The sequence below is a fragment of the Gavialis gangeticus genome, unplaced genomic scaffold, assembly GCF_001723915.1.
Source record: "Gavialis gangeticus isolate Ggan-Ray unplaced genomic scaffold, GavGan_comp1, whole genome shotgun sequence".
Taxonomy (NCBI): domain Eukaryota; kingdom Metazoa; phylum Chordata; order Crocodylia; family Gavialidae; genus Gavialis; species Gavialis gangeticus.
In genome coordinates, this window is record NW_017729006.1 from 47630776 (window position 1) to 47652689 (window position 21914).

Here is a 21914-nt window from a genome sequence, read left to right on the forward strand (position 1 = left end):
AGTACTGTACTCTAACCAACTCAGATAGTACACCACTCAGGTGGCTTCAGCAGTTCAATATCCACAAGTGATCTATGGCATAGTTTTGCAAGCATCGTTCTACTATGATTGAAAACAATGAACTGAAGGTTCATACTACTGATGTAAGCAGGATTGGTAACTTTGCTGAAACTGTTTATGAATACCATGTTTTCAGAGCACAGGAAACTGGAAGCTGCTTGCTCAAAATGTCATAGGGCAAACTAGTTAAGTGTGGCACCACTGATAAAAGGAGGTAATATGCTTATCATTTTCTGTTAGGCATACTACAAAATGCTACAACTCCTGCTTTTTCCTAAAATATAACTTCTTGGTGACCATAAATATGACTTGGCAAATGGTCCAGAGGTATCGCTATGTGAACTTTGGCCTCTTTGTGATTCATGACAATTCAGGAGAACACTGTCTGAAATAATCTAGTATTTAATAGTCTTTTTTATTAGTTTTAAGTCTGCTCTTTTTGCCTAAATGTGTTTCAGCTGACAATGTTCTGAGGCAGGAGACTATTCGGTGTAATGTCAAGTTACACAATAATTAAGGAGTTTGTTCTGTGTATGACAGATATAATACAGCAATCTGAGTCAACTAGGTTCATAGTAATTGTATAACAGAATTTAGACTCACTGCTATTGCTCTGTTGTTCAAGTTCAAAAATCTGATGTAAACAAGGATCTCCTGAACAGCAGGAGTTACAAGCACATGCCTACTCTGCAATTATCACAGTCATATACACAATCACACTACTGCTTGCATAAAAGACTTGTTAGATATCTAACCAGTATTTATCATAACAATCTGAATGCTTATTAAGAATTACAGATTTGGTTCCCATCAAGCTTTGTACCTATCCTGTATAGCTTTGCCCCCGCAGGGGTAGGCTATAGATTCTGCTTGATGGCTGTGATATTCTTGCAGACAGACTGGTGGTTTGGGACTCTGGTGTGACTGAACTGGCCATTACCATGGATCTGCCCATTTAAACCTCCCCTTTGCTATTTTCATTTTGTTTATTTTGCTTCCACAAGCATACAATGGGAACCCTTTCTTTCCTCTAGTGATTATAATCTCCACTTCTGTCTTATTCTGCCCCTATCATTTTAGTATCTGATGACGCCTGTAGATATCAGCATGCTTGCTCTGATGTGCTGTAATTACAGAGTGTCAGAGCAGACTCGACTGAGTTTGCTGGAGCGTGCTAATTAGCATGCTCCAGCAGCCTTGGTGTCTTGTGTATTCAGCATGCCCATACTTCAAAATGGTGATGGGGTGTTTTAACTAAAGTTTGTTGAATGAGCTTTAGTTAAAATGCCCCTGCCTCCATTTTAAAGTGCAGGATGCTGAATACAGGAGATGCTGTAGGCACTTCACAGTGGCTCCTGAGAGCCGCTCTAATTAAAGCGTCCCCTTCACCCCTGGAGCACACATAAAGACTGAGTGCTTCATTAGCTTGAAAGAGATGTAAAGTGCACCATTCTTCACTGAACCAAAGATAAAAACAGCAAGGGCACATCCAGACCAGCACAGACATGTGGTATGTGGCACTGCAGACCCATCTGTGGTACCACATGCTGCACACACAGACATTCCCTGTGCTGCTACTTTGCAATGCATTGAGGGGGGCTGACCCTGGGAGATCCCAAGGTTACAAAAACCCACACCTAAAAACAGTGGGGCAGTGCACATGGCAGCAGCATGTGCTGCCTAAAACATGAGCCTGGCCAGCTGAAGCCACGCTAGTAAGAAATGCAGCTCCTGGAGGCCCCCAAGACCCCAGGTAAGACTGTTGGGGCCTCCCCTACCTGTAGCATGGGCGCTCCCTGGAGACAAGTAGCAGCGGCACAAGGTGTGCCACTAATACTTGTTCCCAGGGAAATGCATGTTCCTGCCCATGGGAATGTGCCTTCAGTGTTTTGTTTTCTTTTTTCAGGCCTGGTGGTAAGGACACATCTGGAAACTTTGTAGCTGGTTTCCAGTTCATCCTCCAAAAAATGTTTAATTCTTTATGCAAAATGGAACAGCATCAACTGGAGAGGTAGACAGGATCTTACACTTAGGGCAGTCTTACACAACGTGGCAGATATGGGTTCAAGTTACCTCAAGCAGAGGTACGAACTGAAGCTGGGTACCCCATATTCTGTGAGAATGCTCTAGTCAAAAGACTGATGGATTAAAGCGAGAAAATACAAGCGACAGTACATTTTCCTGTCATGTTTTTTAATTTTTTACTTTATTTGCTTTTTATTGTCTAAAAAAGAAAGTATTTCATTTTGGATTGAATGCTGCATTGCTCAACATGCAACAAGTGTTCAATTTTTAAGGAATGATTTTACTGCTGTGCCTTATGGGAAACTACTGGCCAAACAGGGAAAGATGGGGATCAATGCTACAATCAAGAGTTGGCTCGGCCGTTTAGACTAAAAGGTGAGTTATTTAACTAGAGGATGAGTTAACTATCCTGTTTAACATTTTTAGCAGTGGCTTCAGTACTGGAACTACATGTGGCCTCATGAAATTTGAAGAAGATAATAAAATAAAGCAGGGATGGGCAAAATGGCAGATCTAGCTGGCAGCTGGACTCCATTTCCCAGCAGCCCCTGCCTGAGTGGCAGGAGCCAGTTTCCATGCAGACCCCAGCAGCAGCTGCACTGTGGCAGCACAAGGCTGTGGTTTCCGTGGAGACTGGCCCCAGCAGTGCTGGCAGAGCACATGGCAGGGTGTTGAGCAGCTCCAGAGCCAGGCTGGGATCTTGCAGCAGTGACAGTGTCGTCCAGAGCCAGGGCAGAGCTGAGATCTGCAGCCTGCATGGTCCGGTCAGGGGTGTGCAGGCTGTGGATCGTGGCTCTACCCCGGCTCCTTGCAGCGGTGACAGCGTGGTCTGAAGTCAGGGCAGAAATGCAAATCATTGCCTGCATGTCTCTGTCCAGAGCATGCAGGCTGCAGATCGCAGCTCTGCCCTGGCTCTGGATCAGGCTGTCACTGCTGCAAGATCCCAGATGTTGTTGATTTGTTTGTTTGTTTTGGGGGGAGGGGGAGTTGCTTTCTGCTGAGGCTCTGGAACCTTGGCCACTGTTAAGGCCAGGGATTTGGACTGGTATGCACTGATACCCCTGCTAATACTTAGAAACCCTGAGGTTCCTGGCTAGAGGGTCTTGCTCTTCTATTCAGGGTCAGACCAACTGGCAGATTTGGAACTAGGAAGAAATTTTTCCTATAGGGCAGATTGGCAGAGTATAGGGTTTTTTTCTTCTTTTGTAGTGTGGAGCAGGTTATTTTTTCTTATAATCTTCTGAGTTTATATTAACTAGCTACTTTGCCACCACAGTGGCAGGAAACTGGCAATGCCTTCATTTTCCCTGCTTTTACCAAAGGCATATCAAAAGGGTAGTGCTGATGTTTTGCAACTGTACCTGGTAGCTGTGTGTGAGAGTTTGAAGTGGCCTAGCTGGGGATTGCTTAGGCAAGTGATTGCCTGTGAATATAGGAAACTGGAATTAATATCCCAGAAGGTCCCTTATATTTGTTTCAGCCAGCAGGCAGAGTATTACTGTGGTTAATATTCATAACAAGAGACTGTATTTCTTTTTGGAAAAACACCTAACATAACTTTTGTCTTTAATTCTTTCCAAACCTCTGCTTGAGGTTTTGATGGTTTGTCTTACCAACTATTTTGCTATCCCTGTTTCCCACTTGTCTTATGACCCTGTGACTTGAAGTCATCCATCTGTCCTTCATGTTAAGCTGCACTAGACACCTGGGACTGGTACCTCACTTATGCCAAGATGCTCCCTAATATAGATGTCTGGGTCTGTAGCTTTGCTACTTCTATTTTACTCTGGCCCCTAAGCTATGGAAAACTAGGTAACAAATCACAAATGTAAGTAATGCAGCAGCTAAACAGGAAAGTATTTGTTTCCTCAGTACTGCTCTGAGAGGAGGATGGCAGGAAAGAGAGAAGGAAGTATAGGTGACAAAGATCAACAACAGGTAATGGTCTCTGCATTTCACAAACAACACTCATACTTTTTTTTAATTCATATGTAATGGCTGCTTTGGATAATGTTTTTAATCTTGTTTTTTTACATGTAAACATTTTGTCTTGTTTCCAAATAAGCATGTGTTCCTGGTGCTGCCCCTTCTTTTTCTAGCACAAACTGGTACTCTTTTTCACAGTTTCACCAAAGACTGAATATAATTTGGATTTAGCTGTCTTATTATTCCCAAAACAGGGTTGAGACATTGCTTTAGCTTGCATAAACACCAACTGTATGATGTAAATTCTGTGATTACAGAGTTGTAAACCACATATGTATTTAAAAATTAATTTTAAAAAGTAATATCAAACAACATATGTAAAATATACCATAGTCTTTTAAAAATATATTCATGATATGACAAAGGACAAATTAAAATGTAATAAATATGATATTTAGGAAAAGAACATTTGTCAAACTAAATGGCTTATAATATTTATTCCAAGTATACATCTATCAGGAGTTACTTTACAACATTTTAAGAAAAATAGTTTTGTAGAAATTTAAACATCATCCTGCATTACTGGGAACTATCAGATGCTACCCTGAAAGGGTGAGAACTAGAAACTGAAAGGGCATGTCTACACGTGCATTAACGTTCTTTTGTTAATGCGTATTAAATCTAGTACCTCCAGGCACCTATACATGAACGCAAAGGCTGCTTCAACACACTGCAATTCCAGTGTGTTGTAGTAGACTCAGTCGAGTCTGATGGAGCATGGCAATTACCACACAGTAATTGCCAGCAGCCTCCAGTGTCTCATGTATCAGCATCCCTGCACTTAAAAATGGTAGGGAGGGCATTTGAACTAAAGCTCATCGAACAAGCTTTAGTTCAAGGGTCCCTGCCACCATTTTTAACTGTGGGGATATTGATACAGAAGACGTGGCAGTGCTTTAATTACAGCAGCTATCAGAACTGCTTTAATTAAAGTGACACACACCCACACCAGATCACGTGTAAAAGTGTCCTCCTTTGTAAAGTACAGTAAAAGTTCTGTTAACCAGCATCTTACAAGCCGGCATGCTCTACTAACCAGCATGCCGGCTTGTAAGATAAAGTGAAACCGGAAGTGCCTACTGTGGCACATCCAGTTTCTCTGAACCCCTATGGCTCAGAAGCATAACAGGCTGTGCGGGGCCCACCTCCCTGTCCTGTGGGGCCAGTGGCGATTCGGCGGGAGGGGTGGAGGGACGCCCCAGACGCGGCGGAAGAAGCAGTGGCCAGGGCCACTCAATTAACTGGCATATTTTGTTATCTGGCATTCCCCATTCCCAGGGGATGCCAGATAACAGAGCTTTTACTGTACTAGGAAAATGTGCATTAGTCTGTTTTAATGCTCATTAACTAAAGAGCACAGGGCATTTGTACACAACATGGGAGAACTTAATTCTCCCTAAATTGAAGCGGTGGTCTTTTAAAAACACCATTTCAGTTTAGGGCGAAGTAAATCCCTGTGTCGTGTACATCCATGTCCGCCCTATCCTTACCTGCCTCTCCAGCGGTGGGGAGGGGAGAGTGAGCTGCTGGCAGGCAGAGCGGTCCCTGAGCTGCGCGGCGGAGGGGAGGGCTGGTGCCTCCCTCCATGGCAGCAGCAGCCCCCTCCCCCCTGCCAGGTGGCACCTGCCCACAGGCACCCAGCTTGGGCAGTCCCAGGGGGCAATGCAGCTGCGGAGGGAAGCACTGGGTCCCTGTGCAGCTCAGGCAGGCAGGCTCCAGGGGGGAGAGGGAGGAAGAAAAAAGATCAGGCTCGTTGCTTTTTTTTTCCTTCTGTGGAGTCTGCCTTCCCAGGCTGCTGCCGGGCTGCCTGCACAGCCCCTTAACTGCACTGAACCTGGTGCTTCCTTCCACAGCTGTAGGGTAGGAAACTAAAACTCCTCAGAGATGTGTTAGTTTGCAGTGCTCCAAAGTCATTTGCTGTGTCTCAAAGTTATTTAAGACGCATTATGCTGCCAAATGTGCTACAGCAGCTGGAATTAATGCACAATACACCACCGAATGTGCAAACAGTAATGCCATTAAAGTGGTGCAAAAGGCACTTAACCCACTTTCAACCCGCTTTAAAGTGTCACCTGCAAACGCCCGCAGTTTTCAAGTTGATGTTCAATATGCATTAGTCTATTTAATGTGCATTAACTAAACAGCACTTTTTGTGATGCTGTAATGCACACTAGAACAGGCTAATGCACATTAAAGCACGTGTGTAGATGCACCCAAAATGACTAAGCCAAATCCCACATCCAAGGTAACTAAAATGCAAACTGCAAACTAGTTATATAAAATCAAAGCTTGAAAAAAATGCCTTCATTTATTGTTCATCCTACGTTAGAATATTTAAATTAAAAGAATTGTTATTATCTAGTTTTCATCATTTGCAGGAAAGAGTGTCCCTTTAACTATCAGAGACCCACAAGCATGCAAATAAAATAAAAAAAAATGTTAGTGCAACTAGGATTGAGTACTCACCCCCTTCTCCTGATCCAGAACCATTATCTGAGAGGGAAATAAAAGGAAAAATAAAAACATTGTTACTGGAATACCTGTCTAATAATTTTCTCATTTTGAAAACATGAGGAGCCAAATATATAAGCAAGGTCTCCCACCACATCAAACATTACTAATAAAATTTGTCCCGTCTTATTACCTATTTTCCTTATCTGTCAGGGTAAATTTCTCTAAAATCAACAGCTTAAATGATAAGCACTCCCAAGTTTTTAAACTAAAAAAAATGCAGGCTTTCCAGCCTGATTTTTATACTTTTTTACTTCTGAGAAACACTTTTACTTTAGTGAAGGGTACTGCACATATTGCACGGCTCTGGGGGCATGTTTCCAGTGAGTTCTTGGCATGACCCGGGAGGAATGCTCCCAAGCATGACCCAAATGCCTTCTCCCAAATCAAAAGCATGGTGGTGGAGCTAATCTGGCAGGTGTTCCCCCATTGCTGCTGCCAAGACTGTGGGCTCCAGTGTGCTTGAGAGTCACTTCTGGGGACAACCATAGGCCAGCTTCAGGTCTGACATGTCTGAGCCAGAGTGGCCAAATCATACTCAAGAATGTCCTTCCTGGGACATACCAGGAGCACAGTACAGACATACCAGAAGTAGCCCAAGGAGGCAATGTTGCTCAGGATAGGTCTTTACCGCAGAGCTGACTCAGGCTATCTACACAAGAAGCAGGCCACTCGAGCTGCATAGTTACTAAACTAGCAACCACAGTGCCTGGCTTAACAAGTGATGAGTTATACTCATTTCAGCTGCAACCTTTAGTTGTCCCCTCATTGCATTACTAGCCCAAGTGTCAATAGTATTTGATCTTCAAATTATGCAACAGGCCAACTTGCTCAAATTTAAGCACCACCTAATTCAAGTTACGGATATTTGTATATGGACAAAAAACAAGTTAGGGGCAACCCTTGCCTCCAACTAACACTGTAATTACAAGTTCTCAGGCACACAAGTGCTCCTATATTCTTGCTCCTGTAGGGGCAGAAGGGAAGAGTAATTTATACAGTCTGTTCCATCAGTAAATTGACATTTAGATGGCTTATGCCAGCAGTAAATTAAATGGATTTCTGTTCTTGGACCTTTCTTCTGGAAGTAGTGTGTAGGTTTCCACTGAGGACAAGGACTGCAAGGTCAGAGATGGAGTGGTTATTCTGTGAGAAGTATTCTACTGGTGATCAGGTATTTCTGTCCTTTATTATTTTTCTGTGACAGTTCTAATAATGGGTAGGATTCACCAACATGATTTCCATGAGGATATTTTGGGCAGAGTCACATTTCATTTTAGATATCCAAATGGCACTTACTGTGAAGAGGGACTGGATACAAATACAATACTTAATGCAGGGAAGGAGCTACAGCAGGGAGAACACTAGTTTAGGAGCTGCTGTTCCTTTAAGATAGAAAAACCCTGGCAGGGGCGGCGTGGCAAGCAGAGAGAACAAGGAGCGATAAATGGCTCGAGACAGGAAAAAAAAGACTGCTGAGGCAGGAGAATCCCGGGAGCTGGTCCTGTGTGCTGGAGAAGACACGACCCGAGGTCAATGAACCGGGAGTCACCAGTGAAGTAAGTTGATTCTTAGGATACTCAGAAAAGAAAAAGGAACATCATCAGAAACAAGGAGAAGGAGGGAACCGCGGCTGTTTGTTTAGTCCCAACAAAAATTGAGTTTATCATTGCTTTTTTTTCTTTACTTCCTTTTTTTTGTTGGACATTAAGTGGGGGCAATCGTACTTCAGGGATATTTGAGGGGAGAAGGCACCTGAGTCACGGCTAATTCCCTGCCCTTAAAAAAAAGAAGCAGAAGTGCCCTGAGAGACTGAGTAAAATAAGATCTTAATAGGAGATAAAAGATTTTTAAAAAAAGGGGGAGACAAAAAGGGAAATTTTCCGGTCACGTTTAAATGGAACAGTTATCTTTATACTAAATGGTATATTACTTAAGACTATATTTAATAAAGGATTGCAGAAGGGAAAACCAAAAATTCTATGAAACTGTAAATTAACCACACTTACCTAGCCACAAAATTGCCGTATTTGGCACTCTTCACACAATTTGTGATGCCACTGCATGTACAGTATGGATGTATAAGCATGCACACAGGGCACTATGTTCTGTGCCCATGTGGCAGTTTAAGCATCCACACAACATGTAGAGTAGGTTTTGTTGTGGGGTGCGCCGATTATGCTGATAGTGGAGATGTGTTGGAAGGTTTTGTATCTGTCGCTTAGGGAGGGTGTGACCCTGCTTGGTGTTTATTGATCAGATAACCATTTGATAATGAGTTTGGCGAGGTTGTGAGGAGGTAGAAGGAGCTGGCTGATGTGACTGCAGAGTTGCTGGCCATTAATCTTCAAAACTCACGGTGATTGAGAGAGGTCCCAGATGATTGAAAAGGGCCAAATATAGTACCCATCTTTAAGAAAAGGAAGGAGGAACTACAGACCAATCAGCCTCACCTCAGTTCCTGGAAAACTCATGGAGCAGGTCCTCAAGGAATCCATTTGTAAGCACTTGGAGCAGAAAAAGGTGATTAGGAACAGTCAGCATGGATTCACCAAGGGTGGCCTGACCAATCTGACTGCCTTCTATGATGAAATGACTGGCTCTGTGGATGTGGGAAGAGTAGTGGATGTGATATACCTTGACTTTAGCAAGGCTTTTGATAAGGCCTCCCACAACATTCTTACAAGCAAGCTAAGAAAGTACAGGTTGGATAAATGGATTGTAAGATGGATAAAAAACTGGCTGGATTGTTGGGCTCAGAGGTTAGTTAATCAATGGCTTGATGTCTAGATGGCAGCTGGTATCAAGCGGGGTGCCCCAGTGTTCAGCCCTAGAGCCAGCTTTGTTCAATATCTTCATCAGTGACCTGGAAGATGGGTTGGAGTGCACCCTCCACAAGTTTGCAGATGACACCAAACTAGGGGCAGTAGTAGATGCACTGGAGGGCAGGGCTAGGATTCAGAGAGTTTTGACAAATTAGAGGATTGCACTAAAAGAAATCTCATGAGGTTCAATAAGGACAGGTGCAAAGTCCTGCACTTAGGACGGAACAATCCCATGCACCAGTACAGGTTGGGGACCGACTGGCTAAGCAGCAGCTCTGCAGAAAAAGACCTGGGGGTTACAGTGGACAATAAGCTGGATAAGAACCAACAGTGTGCCCTTGTTGCCAAGGAGGCTAACAGCATACTGGGCTGCATTAACAGAAGCTTAGCCAGCAGATTCCACTCTGTTCTACACTGATGATGCCACATCTGGAGTCCTGTGTCCAGTTTTGGGCCCCCCACTACAGAAAGTATGTGGACAAGTTGGAGACAGTCCAGTGGAGGACAACCAAAATGGTGAGGGGGCTGGGACACATGCCATATGAACAGCGATCCAACACAAGGTTTTACTGATATATTTACAATGTACAAGTAATTTGGAAGCCTATCAGTGCCTTAATCACTATAATAAAATAAATTCTAAAAATCTAGAAATTTTGGTATTTGATTTTTGGGTTTTCATCATGGAAAATCAGAGCTCCCCTTGGCCCCTTAGCTCACAGAATGCAGGTCCAAGCCACAGCCCCCCAGCCCTGATGGTGCCTCTCACTGCCCCCACCAACCCGCTGGCCCTGTTGGCCCCCCTTGAGGGGGGTCTCGTACCACTCCACCCTAGTTGAAAACCAGTGGCATACATACTGTTTCCTTTGGCATCAGCTCTGTGCCACTGTAAGGTACAGGACATGGGGATAGATGGAACTGCGGTCTGACTCACTATAGCATCTCCTTTGTTCAAGTACTCTCTTCATATTTGTATTCTGATTCTGCTTAATGTTCCTACAGAGATGCAATGGACACCTTACAAACTGAATACCTCTCATGGTATTTTCAGGGAAGTGTCGCATTTTTTCCTGTCTCTTTTCTGAGTTTGGTCTCAGCATGGATGGGTTTCAGAAACTGCTACAAACTATTCACTGGATTCTGCATCTCAACCTTAGGATCCCTTTATTTAGGACTCTAAGAGGACAACGGGGTGGATCCATTTCTTGTTATCTCAGCTTTCAGAACTCAGAAGGCTATTAACTCTAGCTATACAATGTTTCATATTACGTGTGCCACTTCACTAGAATCTCCATCAGGCTTGGGAATAATACCAGAACTGTTTTATCAGGGCAACCAAATTAAAGCAAATATTCTTGTTGTTTCTGAATTTGGACTAAGCTTTCTACAAGAAAAGACTTCTTGGAGAATGATCTTTATTGCAATCTCAATATGCATAGCAACTAATTAGTATCTAAGAGTCCAGTCCTTCTCAAGACAGTTCTCAGGTGATCTCCATCTAACAATAATAAACAGAAGAACCCTACTGCCAAAAGGAAAACTGCTCAAGTGAAGAGTGAGGCAGCAAAAATATCTCTGTTTTAAATCTGAAAATTCAAGCTTTTCAACAGTGACTCTGACTAAACTGTCTGTCTAAACCACCTCTCCCTGGGGCTTCATAAACACATCAAAATAGGCTTGCATATACACAACAGGGCAGACTTCTTTTGCAAGTCATATTTTTGCATAAATGTTAATGGATGAAATACAAGACCCATGTGTGAAGCAAGGATATAAACCCAGGATTACCATCCCAGGCAAGTAGCTTAACTGCTAGGTCACAGGGTCAGACCCCCTCTTGGGTTCTCTTTTCAGCCCAATGTGCCTTGAATTCTTTTTCTGCACAAGGATCAGTTTCAAGAGGAAAGGTGAAGAGTCTCCCTTATAGATTGGTCTCTAATCCACCATCTTGAATAATGCAAGCCAACCATGCTCTGTTCTGGTTCCAGGCTCTTTTAGCCTGATTTTTTCTAAGTATAAACAAACTCCAGTTGAATCAAAACCAAAAAATCCTCCATCCTTCTTACACCAAGGAAGGGGGAGGGATGGGAAGGAGGACATGCTGTAGAGGAGTCAATATGGTTTTGTCAATGGGAAATCATGCCTCCCCAGTCTACTAGAGTTCTTTAAGGACGTCAATAAGCAGGTGGATCAGGGTGATTCAGTTGACACAGTATATCAATTCGGTCAAATCTGAATCTGAAAGCTTAATTCTGATTCACAGAATCAGTGATTTGGCCATAGACACAGCTTTATATATTTTTTCTACATACCTTGAGGTAGCAGGTGCAGCTTGTCAGTGCTGTGATGGTGGGGTGGATGGAGTGTCCCACAGGAGCGCAGGGGAGCCCCTGTGTGCTCAGTGGCAGACCCAGAAATGAACCAGAAGTACTTCTGTCCACTTCCAGGTCTACTGCCAAGTGAGCAGGGGACCCCCCATGCTCCCGTGGGATGTTACATCTGCCCCCCCATCTCAGTGTTCATAAGCCACGCTCAGTACCTTGAGATATGTAGAAAAAACATATAAATCTATGTCTATGGCTGAATCATCAAATCTGTCTGAATCCAATTAGATTCGGAGAGATTTATGGGCCTCCTGATTCGATTCAGAGTTGGAGATTCAGCTGCTGAATTGGGCCAAATCTCCTCTGAATTGAATCAGTGACCGAAGCTTCACACAACCTGACTAGCCAGTTTAGAAAAGAGGTGCTTGAGGGGGGGGCATAATAAGGTTTTACAAAATACTAAATGGCAAAGAAAAGTAAATAGGGATTTATTATTTACTATCTCTGATGAGACAAGAACTGGGGTCATCAAATGAAACTAGTAGGAAGTAAGTTTAAAACTAACAAAAGGGAGTTATTTTTCACACAACATATAGTTAAAGTGTGGAACCCATTGCCACAAGATGTTGTGCCAGTCTCAAAAAGGGATTGGACACATTCTTGGAGTAAAGGTGCATCAGTAACTATTGAGCGTGGCAGTTAGGAGTACACTTTCTGAATCAGAACTTCCAAGACCCTAAATGCTGGAGGCTTCAAGTGGGAGAGGAACAGTGGGAAAAAAACCGTGGTAATACTCTGTTCACTCTCCCTTTCAGCATCCACTCTCTGCCACTATTATGTAGGATACTAAGCAAGATAGACCCATGTTCTGACCCACTAAGTGGCAGTTTTTATGTATATTAAGCATCTAAGGCCTGGATTATTCCTTCAGGATACAGCCAGGATTCTTTTTCACAGGTGGTACTCAGGGTGCAGAAATCAGCCATTACAAAGGAGCCTTCCATAAAATAGACAACATTAGTCAAGGTGTGTGCAGAGTGGAACTGAAATTCCTGGAACTGTTTTTGACATCTCTCCACATTAAGGTTTTCATATCAGATATAAGGATCCTGCTCCATAACTGGAAAGGGAAACTTCCCCCGAATCATTTGCAAATTGTTCTACTCAGCACAAAGTCCAGGGAGGGCTTTTAACTTTAGCTCTTACACAATGCAGATTAATTCCTTCTCTTCCCCATGCAGGTGGCATGGTTCCATTGCAATACTAAACACAGAAGACCAGACAACATGGGATCTGGTAGTTTAAGAAGGATAAGGAATTAGCACAATTCAGTTCAGTCCTCCAGCCAGTGTGCAAACCAGAACAGCAAACCTTGACTACCTGCCGTTCATGCAGCAGTGAGGTTTACACAGTTAGCAATACATGAAGGAAGTCTGTTAAGAAGCGTGCCAATTTAGCTCCCCAGAACTCCCAGCAGCAACAGCTCAATCCTCTTCCCGCTGGGTTTATAGCCCCACCCACGAAGAGCACTGGGGCTTACTGGCAATTACCCTTGATTTTCATATGCTTCAGGAGCTTCCTGAGAGGAATGCTGACAAGTCTAATTGCCAGCAGCTGTGGGGGATCCAGTTGCTGCAGACAAGGGTTTAACCTTTGACTTGCCAGCCAACATATCCAGAACATCCCTTCTGTTACACATCTGTAAAAGACTTTTGAAATCATTTGATCCAAAAGTGTGTAATATAGTAGCATTTATTTTGCTAAATTATAGCTCCTGACAAGAAGTACAGATGGTCAGAAGATTAACGCCAACACACATTCATAAGGCATATTTTTGTAAGCCTGTTTCTCACTCTCAAGTAAATTACTTCTTAATAATAACAAGCAGACAATGCATTTAGCAAATCCCCCTCTTAGCCTGGATAAAATAATTTATTTCCTTTACTAGGGTTTGTGGGGGTGGGGAGGCTCTCTAATAATTTATAACAACATAGCAAGCAAAATTTTGGTCAGTTATCAGAAAAAGGAAATAAATTTTCCAGGATATTTTGATGACATAGTGAGGAGAAACATGTAACAGGAGTTCTTTTCATATTTTAAAGTATTTGCTTGAATCCAAAGTAAATTCTCCCCCTCCCCGCCCCATTCAACATGGGGAAAAAAGCCCCTCATCTTGGGTTTGAGTTCAAGGCAAGGAGGTGGCTGGCTGCTGTGGCTCCAGCTCCAGCCCTGACCAAGGCTTAGGATAAGAGTTAGAGCTGTGCGAAGCTTCGGTCCCTGATTCGATTCAGCCCAATTCGGTGGCCAAATCTCCAAATCGGAACTGAATCAGAGGACCCTTTAATCTCTCCAAATTGAATCAGAACCCTCCAAATCGATTCAGAAAGATTTGGACATAGAGACAGCTTTAGATGTTTTTTCTACATACCTCTAGGTAGCAGGTGACTTGTGAATGCTGCGATGCTGGGGTGCATGGAGTGTCCCACATAAGCGTGGACCAGAAGCACAGCTGGTACACTTTCAGGTCCACCAGGGAGGGCCCCCCACACCATCCCAGCTTGGCAACTGATGCCTTCTGGGTCTGGGGGGGCAGGGGGGGCACCTGGGGTCCCCCTGTGGCCAATTACCAAGCCATGGGGGTGCAGGGGTCCCCCGTGCGCTCCCTGGCAGACCTGGAAGTACTTCCAGTCCACTTCCGGGTTTACCACTGAGCACATGGAGCGCCCCCCGCACTCCTGTGGGATGCTCCATGCGCCCCAGCATTGCAGCAGTCACAAGCCGCGCTGGTACGTTGAGATATGTAGAAAAAACTTTTAAAGCTGCGTCTATGTTTGAATTGCTGATTCTCCAAGTCAGCATCGAATCTTCAGATTTGGATTTGATCAAATTGAAATCAGGATAGTGATCTGAATCACAAATCGAATCACTGTCCCTGATTCAGGCCAAATCCAAATCAAATAGGGCCCGTTTTGCACACCCCTAGTAAGAGTCAGAGCCTCAGCCACTGCCCCCTGTGCCACCTGCCCCTCACAGTCTCTGCCCTGCCTACATCCTGCCACCCCCGCAACCCCAGCTTACCTTCAGTCCTGGCTCTGACTGAGCCTCTGACCCAGCTCTGACCTGAGACATGGAGGATACAGTGGCTCTGGCCACCACTCAGCCAGGCAGCAGTGGTAGTAGCAGCTCTGGCCCCTGCTCTGGCTTTCATCCTCGGGCCAGGACTACCACTACTGCAACCACGCCCAGGGCAGAGTGGGGCCAGAGCTAGAGCTGTGACTGAGGGTAAATGGTGGCTAGGGAGGGCTGGCAGGGGGACAGATTTAAGATAACCCTTCAATAATTAGCTTAGGTGTGTGGAACATTATAACATTTATAAACTTTCCATGTATAGAAGCTAATTATTGGGTGTCATCTTCAATTCAAAGTCATCTTGGATTCTGTTAAATATGGTACTAGTCCAGAAATGAGCTTCCCAGAATTTCGTCCTTAAAGCTAAGAATGGATTAAATTAAGCTGCTCATTATATTCCTTTTCAGCACAACATGTTCTACTAATTATGCTTCCATGTGAATCTCCTACAGGAACAACCACATACTGTAAAAACCTGCGCGTTCAGGTTTCATAAGTTTGATTACTTCAAACTGCGGATCACCAGTTTAAATTAAAAGAAGTCTTGGGAGACTCTTTGTTCACTACAGTGAATTGTGTCATACAGGGAAAAAGCAGAAACTAAAAAAAGCTAAATCTAATAGAGAAACATTATTTGCTTTTAATTATGAATATAGGATGTTGTTTTCAGTTTAGTTGTCCCAATAAAAGGAACAATAGACTGTTCCCTCCAATAAATGTCATAATCTGAAAAGCTCAAATTTAAAAATGTACAAAAATATCAACAATTAAGTGACTGTGTGTGATTTTTTTGTATGCAAACAGTACATATCTGAGAGAAGTCAAAATCTTGGCAATATCTAGATGTGATATACCAGTGAACAGGAACATATATAAGTTAAAATAAATAAAAGTGAAATCTCTCATTTTTCATCATCAGGACTCCAAAATGCAAACTGGAAAAATGACTACTGGCTTCCTTACTCATAAAGACAGAAAACAAATACAAAATTGATGAGCATACTCTGAAACATTTCAAACATCAGAAGGCAATCTCTGCCCTTTTGTCCTAAATGCTCTGTTTTAGAGGCACTTGAGCTGATCTAGAGAATTCAGGAATACCCTTGCTGCAGGGTAATTCACAGGTGGCATTGAGAAAGTTTAAACAGTGCATATGACCTTGTGTCAGCACATTTGAGAGATGTTCAATATTTGTAAACTGATCACAGATTTAGGGAAGTATTTATTTGTCTACAACCAACCACAGATCTGACCAATTCCTTTGTGGATATTAAAAGAACATCACTTTCATTAGCCATGGGAGATAAGTTTATAAAAACATATTTATTATGTCCTTAATTCTTAATCTTATACTGAAGTTTTATGGAAGAGGTACACTGAACTGGATTTTACACACTTCTTTAATTTGCTTCAAATTTTCAAACCGGTTCTTACATTTAATGCATGAATTTCATTAGATGTTTGCCATCCATAACTCCCACTATTTCAACAAGAGCTATGAATGCTGAACATCTCTATAGACATGGATGTTTGTAAATATTGCTTTTACATTAAAATTTGCTCTCAATATTAGGACATGCTGCTTCATATACAGTCATCCATAGCCTCATAGCTACAATTAACATTATATTCCCTAAAACACACTTTTGAATCTGAAGTCCTGCAAAAGCATTCCAAGCTTTGCTGTTTTCTAATTCTGTTTACTTTAAGGTCTGACAATTTAAAAAGCACATGTATGTTAGAAGGCTGATTTACCATTTCTCCTTGCAAAGCAAGCAAATTATAGATGTATTGCTAAATAAATCCATGCCTTTACAAATCTGGTTTGATCTGTTAATTAAAATGTTATCTAACAAGACGTAGGTATTAAAAGCCTGACAAAAACTTACTATGTGTCTTTACCAATTCTGTAGTATAGGCCTGAACAGTTATGTTCACAATGGAAAGCAATGGTCATATTCCACTGAAGTCAGTAAAAAACAATGTGATACCAGAATCATGTAATCAAAATAAGGATGTATTCTCAGTACCTTCTGGTCCATGGTCATGCCTTGAACTACTGTGCAAACTATTATGAAGTGATCCTGCATTTATTTCCTGAATTGTCTGCTTTATGTAGGTTTTTAAGAAATGGAAATGGATGTAAGGAATCCTCTCAGATTATTAACCAGTATTAACCAGTTAATCAGGTCCTAAATTGTGATGCAGTAGTAATCAGTTAATCATGTCTTTAAGTTGTGGCACAGTCCCATGTTCAATCAATTAATGGTGTGATAAAACAAGCAATAAAACACAAAGTTATTCTACTAAAAATGTGTAATAACTTTGTGGCTTGTTCTTCTCATGCCATTAATTGAATATGTGGCTAGATTCTCTCCTGTGGCTGGCAGCAACATTGACTGAGGGGCTCCCAGCCACAAGAGCACATCACCTGCTGCCAGCTCCACATCTGATAAGGCTCTCAGCAGCAGCAGCATTCCTCACATGCAGCAAAGACAGTTCACAGGGAGGTAGCAGTCCCTGTGTTGCCTCTTCCACTGCGAGCCCCACAGCTGACAGGGCTCACAGGAGGGCAGCATGAGTAATGCTGCCACCACTGTGAGCCTTATCATCAGCTGTAGGGCTTGCAGTGGGGAGGCAGCATGGGGAATGCTATAAGCTCCATCAGCTGCAGGGCGCTCAGCAGTGGGAGCCTGGGATCACAATCCTGGGCTCCCCTTCCACTGGCAATAAGATGTGATAAGATTGGATGCTGGCTCCCACAATCATTGTGATTGTATGGATCTCACATCAGATCCTATTAGGAGTTCTACAAAATGTGACTATGGCAATCCTGATCAAACTATGGACCATATAACAACACTGTGCCCTTTAGACAAATTTGATGGTGACATTGCAGAGATACATTCCTTTTCCTCAACAGTATTAGACTGTTTAATGAACCTTAAACTGGACTTATAATTGTTGCTCCAAGTCAGCCATACAAAAGAAGATCAGATCCTATCACGCCTTTACCTGAACATCTAGAGGAGCCCTAGCACACAGAAATCTAAGGTTGTGCACGCCTTAAAATGAACCCAATATGACTTGGTGCTTCTAGGTCCTACATACTTTACTAAGGTTGTTTCAGTGCTCCAAGTCTTCTTTTCTCATCTCTGCCTTTTACTCTCAGATGCTCTCTATCAGCAAAGATTGTAGGGTGTTGGGAGAAGGAATTTACATTTGTCAGAGTTAAGTACCTTTCTCCTGAGTGAGATAAAGGCAACACTGATGACTGCTTCTCAGTTAAGGCTGCAAAAATGAAAGGAACTGGACTGTGGAAGTACCTTTTCACAGTCTGTTGTTATTATGGCCAAAGGGTCCTTGGCTGCCATCAGGAGTGGAGCCAGAGGGGCTGCAGTGGCATGAGTGCACCTTTCCCTTCCAACCAGGCCTCTGAAGCAGCAGCCAGGGACTTGTCTTGAAGAAGGTAAATACTCTTCCCTTCCCCTCCCCTCCCTTCCCTTTCTTTCTCCTCCCCTCCCCTGCAGGGGCTGTAGTGAGCCTGCGACTGTGTCAGGCCAGCTCCCCAGGGTGTTCCTGACCAGCCTTAGAGCAGGCACAGAGTGGGAATGTGCCCCTCTACCATTGCTGCAGTACCAAGTGAGCACAGCCCACACTAGGGTGGCAATTGGTCCTGTTTTATACCACACTGTCCTGTTTTAAACACTTTGTTTTCTATCTATTTCTGAATTAGGAACGGATTGCAAAAAGTCTTGTTTTTCAGTTAATTGGTGGAAATACATGTTAATCATTTGACCTCATGATTCTATTGGTTGTGCCTAGAGGTAGGGCAGTGCACAGCCAGGTGGAGCAGGGTTTCAAGGCAGCCAGCGAGGGGTGGGGTGGTCTTTTTGGGGTGGCCCCACCCCTCGCTGCTGACTGGCCATGGAGGCAGTGGCCCCATCCCTTACTACTGATTGGCCAAGGGAGAATGCCCCTCAGCAAGGGGAAGTCCTGTAATCTGGGGATGTGTCAGCAACCACCTTAGCTCTCGTGCAGTCCAGGTGGAAGGCACGTGAGCTTCCCTCACTCCAAGAAGGCGAAGAAACTGGCAACAGCAGCCAGGAGAGAGGGGGGGAATAGGAAGGGGTAGAGTGGGGAGGAAAGAGGCAGGGATGTACCGCTGAGCAAGGAGGGGAAAGGAAGTGGGGAATACTTACCTTCCCTGGGGCTTAAGTCAGGGGTGGGCAAAATGTGGCCTGCGGGCTGGATGCAGCCCACCAGGCCATTCTATCTGGCCCATGGGGCCCCTAAAATATTTAGAAAATTAATATTTATCTGCCCCTGGCTGCCTGTCACGTGGCCCTCGATGACTTGCCAAAACTCAGTAAGCAGCCCTCCGCCCAAAATAATTGTCCGTCCCTGGCTTATGTCCTTGGCTGCTGCTCTTGCAGTGTTGTCTGCAGGGGAAGAAGCTGGGGGTGAGGGATGCAGCCACCCTTGCAACAATGGTCCCTGCAACTGCCTGGATCTGTTTCTGGCTGCCATGTAAGCTTTCACTTGCTTGGCTGCATTCAGAGGTGAAGCTCTCCCTTCTATACTTCCTAGGCCAGATGGAGCCTTAGCAGAACTGTGTCAAGTCCTCACACATAAAGACAATGTGAGGACATTTTACATGGGCTGCTCTCCTGAAGAGTGTGACAAAGGCACCGGATGACAACACAACCAAGATTCTCAAAGAAAAGTTTCCACCCAGGACCTAGATTCTCCTGTCAGTAGAAACTGCAAAACTGTAGAACTGAAGGGCTGAATGAGGTATTTGACTGAATTGTTCTCCGCTATGGGACTTTGATTGTTTGGAATCTGCAAAGCACTGAAAATGGAGTTTACTTGTTTATTTAGATATAGGTGTCTCTCTTCCATTTAGTAATTTTGAATTATCTGGATTCAAATTATGGCCAAGTGATTTTATTTTGGCAAACAGTTTATTCATCAAAATAGGCAATATCTGGCCAACTGGAACAATTCATGAATCAAGGCTAAATTAGATAAATAGTTTAGACTGAATAAAATGAAGAAAATTGTCAACAAAGTTCAAATGTTTCTTCCGAGCACGTATTAACTAACTAGTTCCCTGACACTGGAGTGGCAAGGCACTGGCAGTGCCTTTGTCCTCCCCTGTGGCATATAATAAGATGATTTTTACTTCAAAATTTAACACTCTCTCTCTCTCTGTCTCTCTCTCTCTATACACACACACACACACATATATATTAAATTGGGTGCACCGATAAAGATTTTCTTGGCCGGTACTGATAGCCCATAGACAATTTACAGGAATGCAGCTAGGCACCTTGGAGAGCAGCACCCTGTCAGTAAGTCTGTGTGGGGAAGGGGCATGGGATAGGGGAGGGGAAGGGCGTGGTAGGGGGTAGATCAAGGCCCCCGTGGTAAGGAAAGAAGAGTGGCAGGGGCAGGCACTGCCCAGCCAGGGCAGTAAATGGGACTCCAGGGCTGGGAGTGGGATGGAGATGTGGGCGGTTTGTCCAGGGGGCATGGGGAGGTAGGAGGTGGCTCCTCGCTGCTGCGTGTACCCCTGGGGAAGGCATGGGGGGCATATGCCGCCCCAGGTTTGTGTACGGGGGGGCGGGCTGCCCACTGCGAGCTCAGGGCCAGGGATGACACCAGCTTCTTCCTGGTGGGGGGGCCAGGCCAGGGCTGGGCTTGGGGCAAGTGGGAGCAGAGCAGGATCAGCTGCACGGGGCAGGCTGCAGTGCTGGGAAGGGTGGCTATGGCAGGGCTAAGATGAATTTTGGGTTGGCTATAGCCCCCCAAGCTCCCCTCAGCGCTGCCTCTGCTCAGGGCACTCCACTTTGCTGCCTTTCCCTTGGGAGCCCTGCGCTAGCTGTGCGTCCTCTTCCCTCCCCACAGCAAGAGGCTCCCAAGGGAAAGGCAGCAGAGTGGAGTGCCCTGAGCAGAGGCCATGCTACAGGAGGGGTCAGGGGGGCTACAGCCACCCCAAAATTCACTTTAGCCCCCCTGTAACCACCCTTTCCAGTGCTTCCGCCTCTGCCCACCCCACGCAGCTGCGACCACCTTGCTCCCACCCGCCCCTAGCCTGGCCCTGGGCCAGCCCCCCACCAGGAAGAGGCTAGCGCCATCCCTGGCCCCAAACCCACAGCGGGCAACCGGCCCCCACCCCATGCACAAGTCCAGGGGGGCACATGCCCCCCCATGCCTCTCTCAGGGGTGCACACAGTGGCAGAGTGCCACCCCCCCTCCTCACCCTCTCTGTGCCCATGGCTTCATTCCACTCCTGGTCCTGGGGTCCCATACGTCACCCTGGCGGGGCAGCACCTGCCCCTGCACCACTCCTTCTCTCACTGTGGGGGCCTTGATCTGCCCCCTGATGCCCTTTCCCTCCCCATGCCCTTTCCCCCCCACAGACTTACTGGCAGGGTGCTGCTCTCCAAGCTGCCCAGCTGCATTCTTGGCCATGTCCATGCACACAGCTGTGCACATGCACTCAGCATTTATCGGTGACATTATCGACTATACCAGCCAAAAAAAGGCGGATAGCTGATAATGTTAATTTTCCTTTTATTGATGTCGATCCAATATGCGACTGATATATCGGGGTATCTCTATTAAAAATAGGTAAAAATCACCTGACAACTAAGCAAAGATTTTCTTTGGACCCAGCTAATGTTTCTTTTAATCCAAAAACAAAAAAAGAAATGTTTCATTTATTTTTTGCTTGACTCTAAACAAAGTTTCTGTTTTATATTGACCTAAAATTAGTTTTTTCCTATTTTGCTGCTGAAACCAAAACTCAATTATTCCTATAGACCCAGTTTAAGCCTATCTACTTATATGATGCTTATTACTGAGCTATATGAATGCATCACCATTCTTAATGCATTTCACTTTGTCAACACCTCTCAGAGGGAGGGAAGTATTAACCCCTTTATACTGATGAGGCATTCATATCAGTGTAGAATAAGTGAAGTGTCCAAAGTACAGAGAGAACCTGTGGCTGAGCTAGGCATTGAACCCACATCTCTCTAGGCTC

At 44.4% G+C, this 21914-nt stretch overlaps 1 protein-coding gene across 2 annotated transcripts in view; it reads right to left on the reverse strand.

Annotated features, from left to right (window-relative positions):
* Window positions 1-21914, reverse strand: part of TMEFF1 (transmembrane protein with EGF like and two follistatin like domains 1) — a 300669-nt gene that overhangs the window by 74836 nt on the left and 203919 nt on the right. For both annotated transcript variants that reach the window (XM_019509181.1, XM_019509179.1), the window contains exon 4: window positions 6538-6564. In XM_019509181.1, the coding sequence (XP_019364726.1) occupies window positions 6538-6564 (27 nt within the window). The remainder of the gene's footprint in view (window positions 1-6537; window positions 6565-21914) is intronic.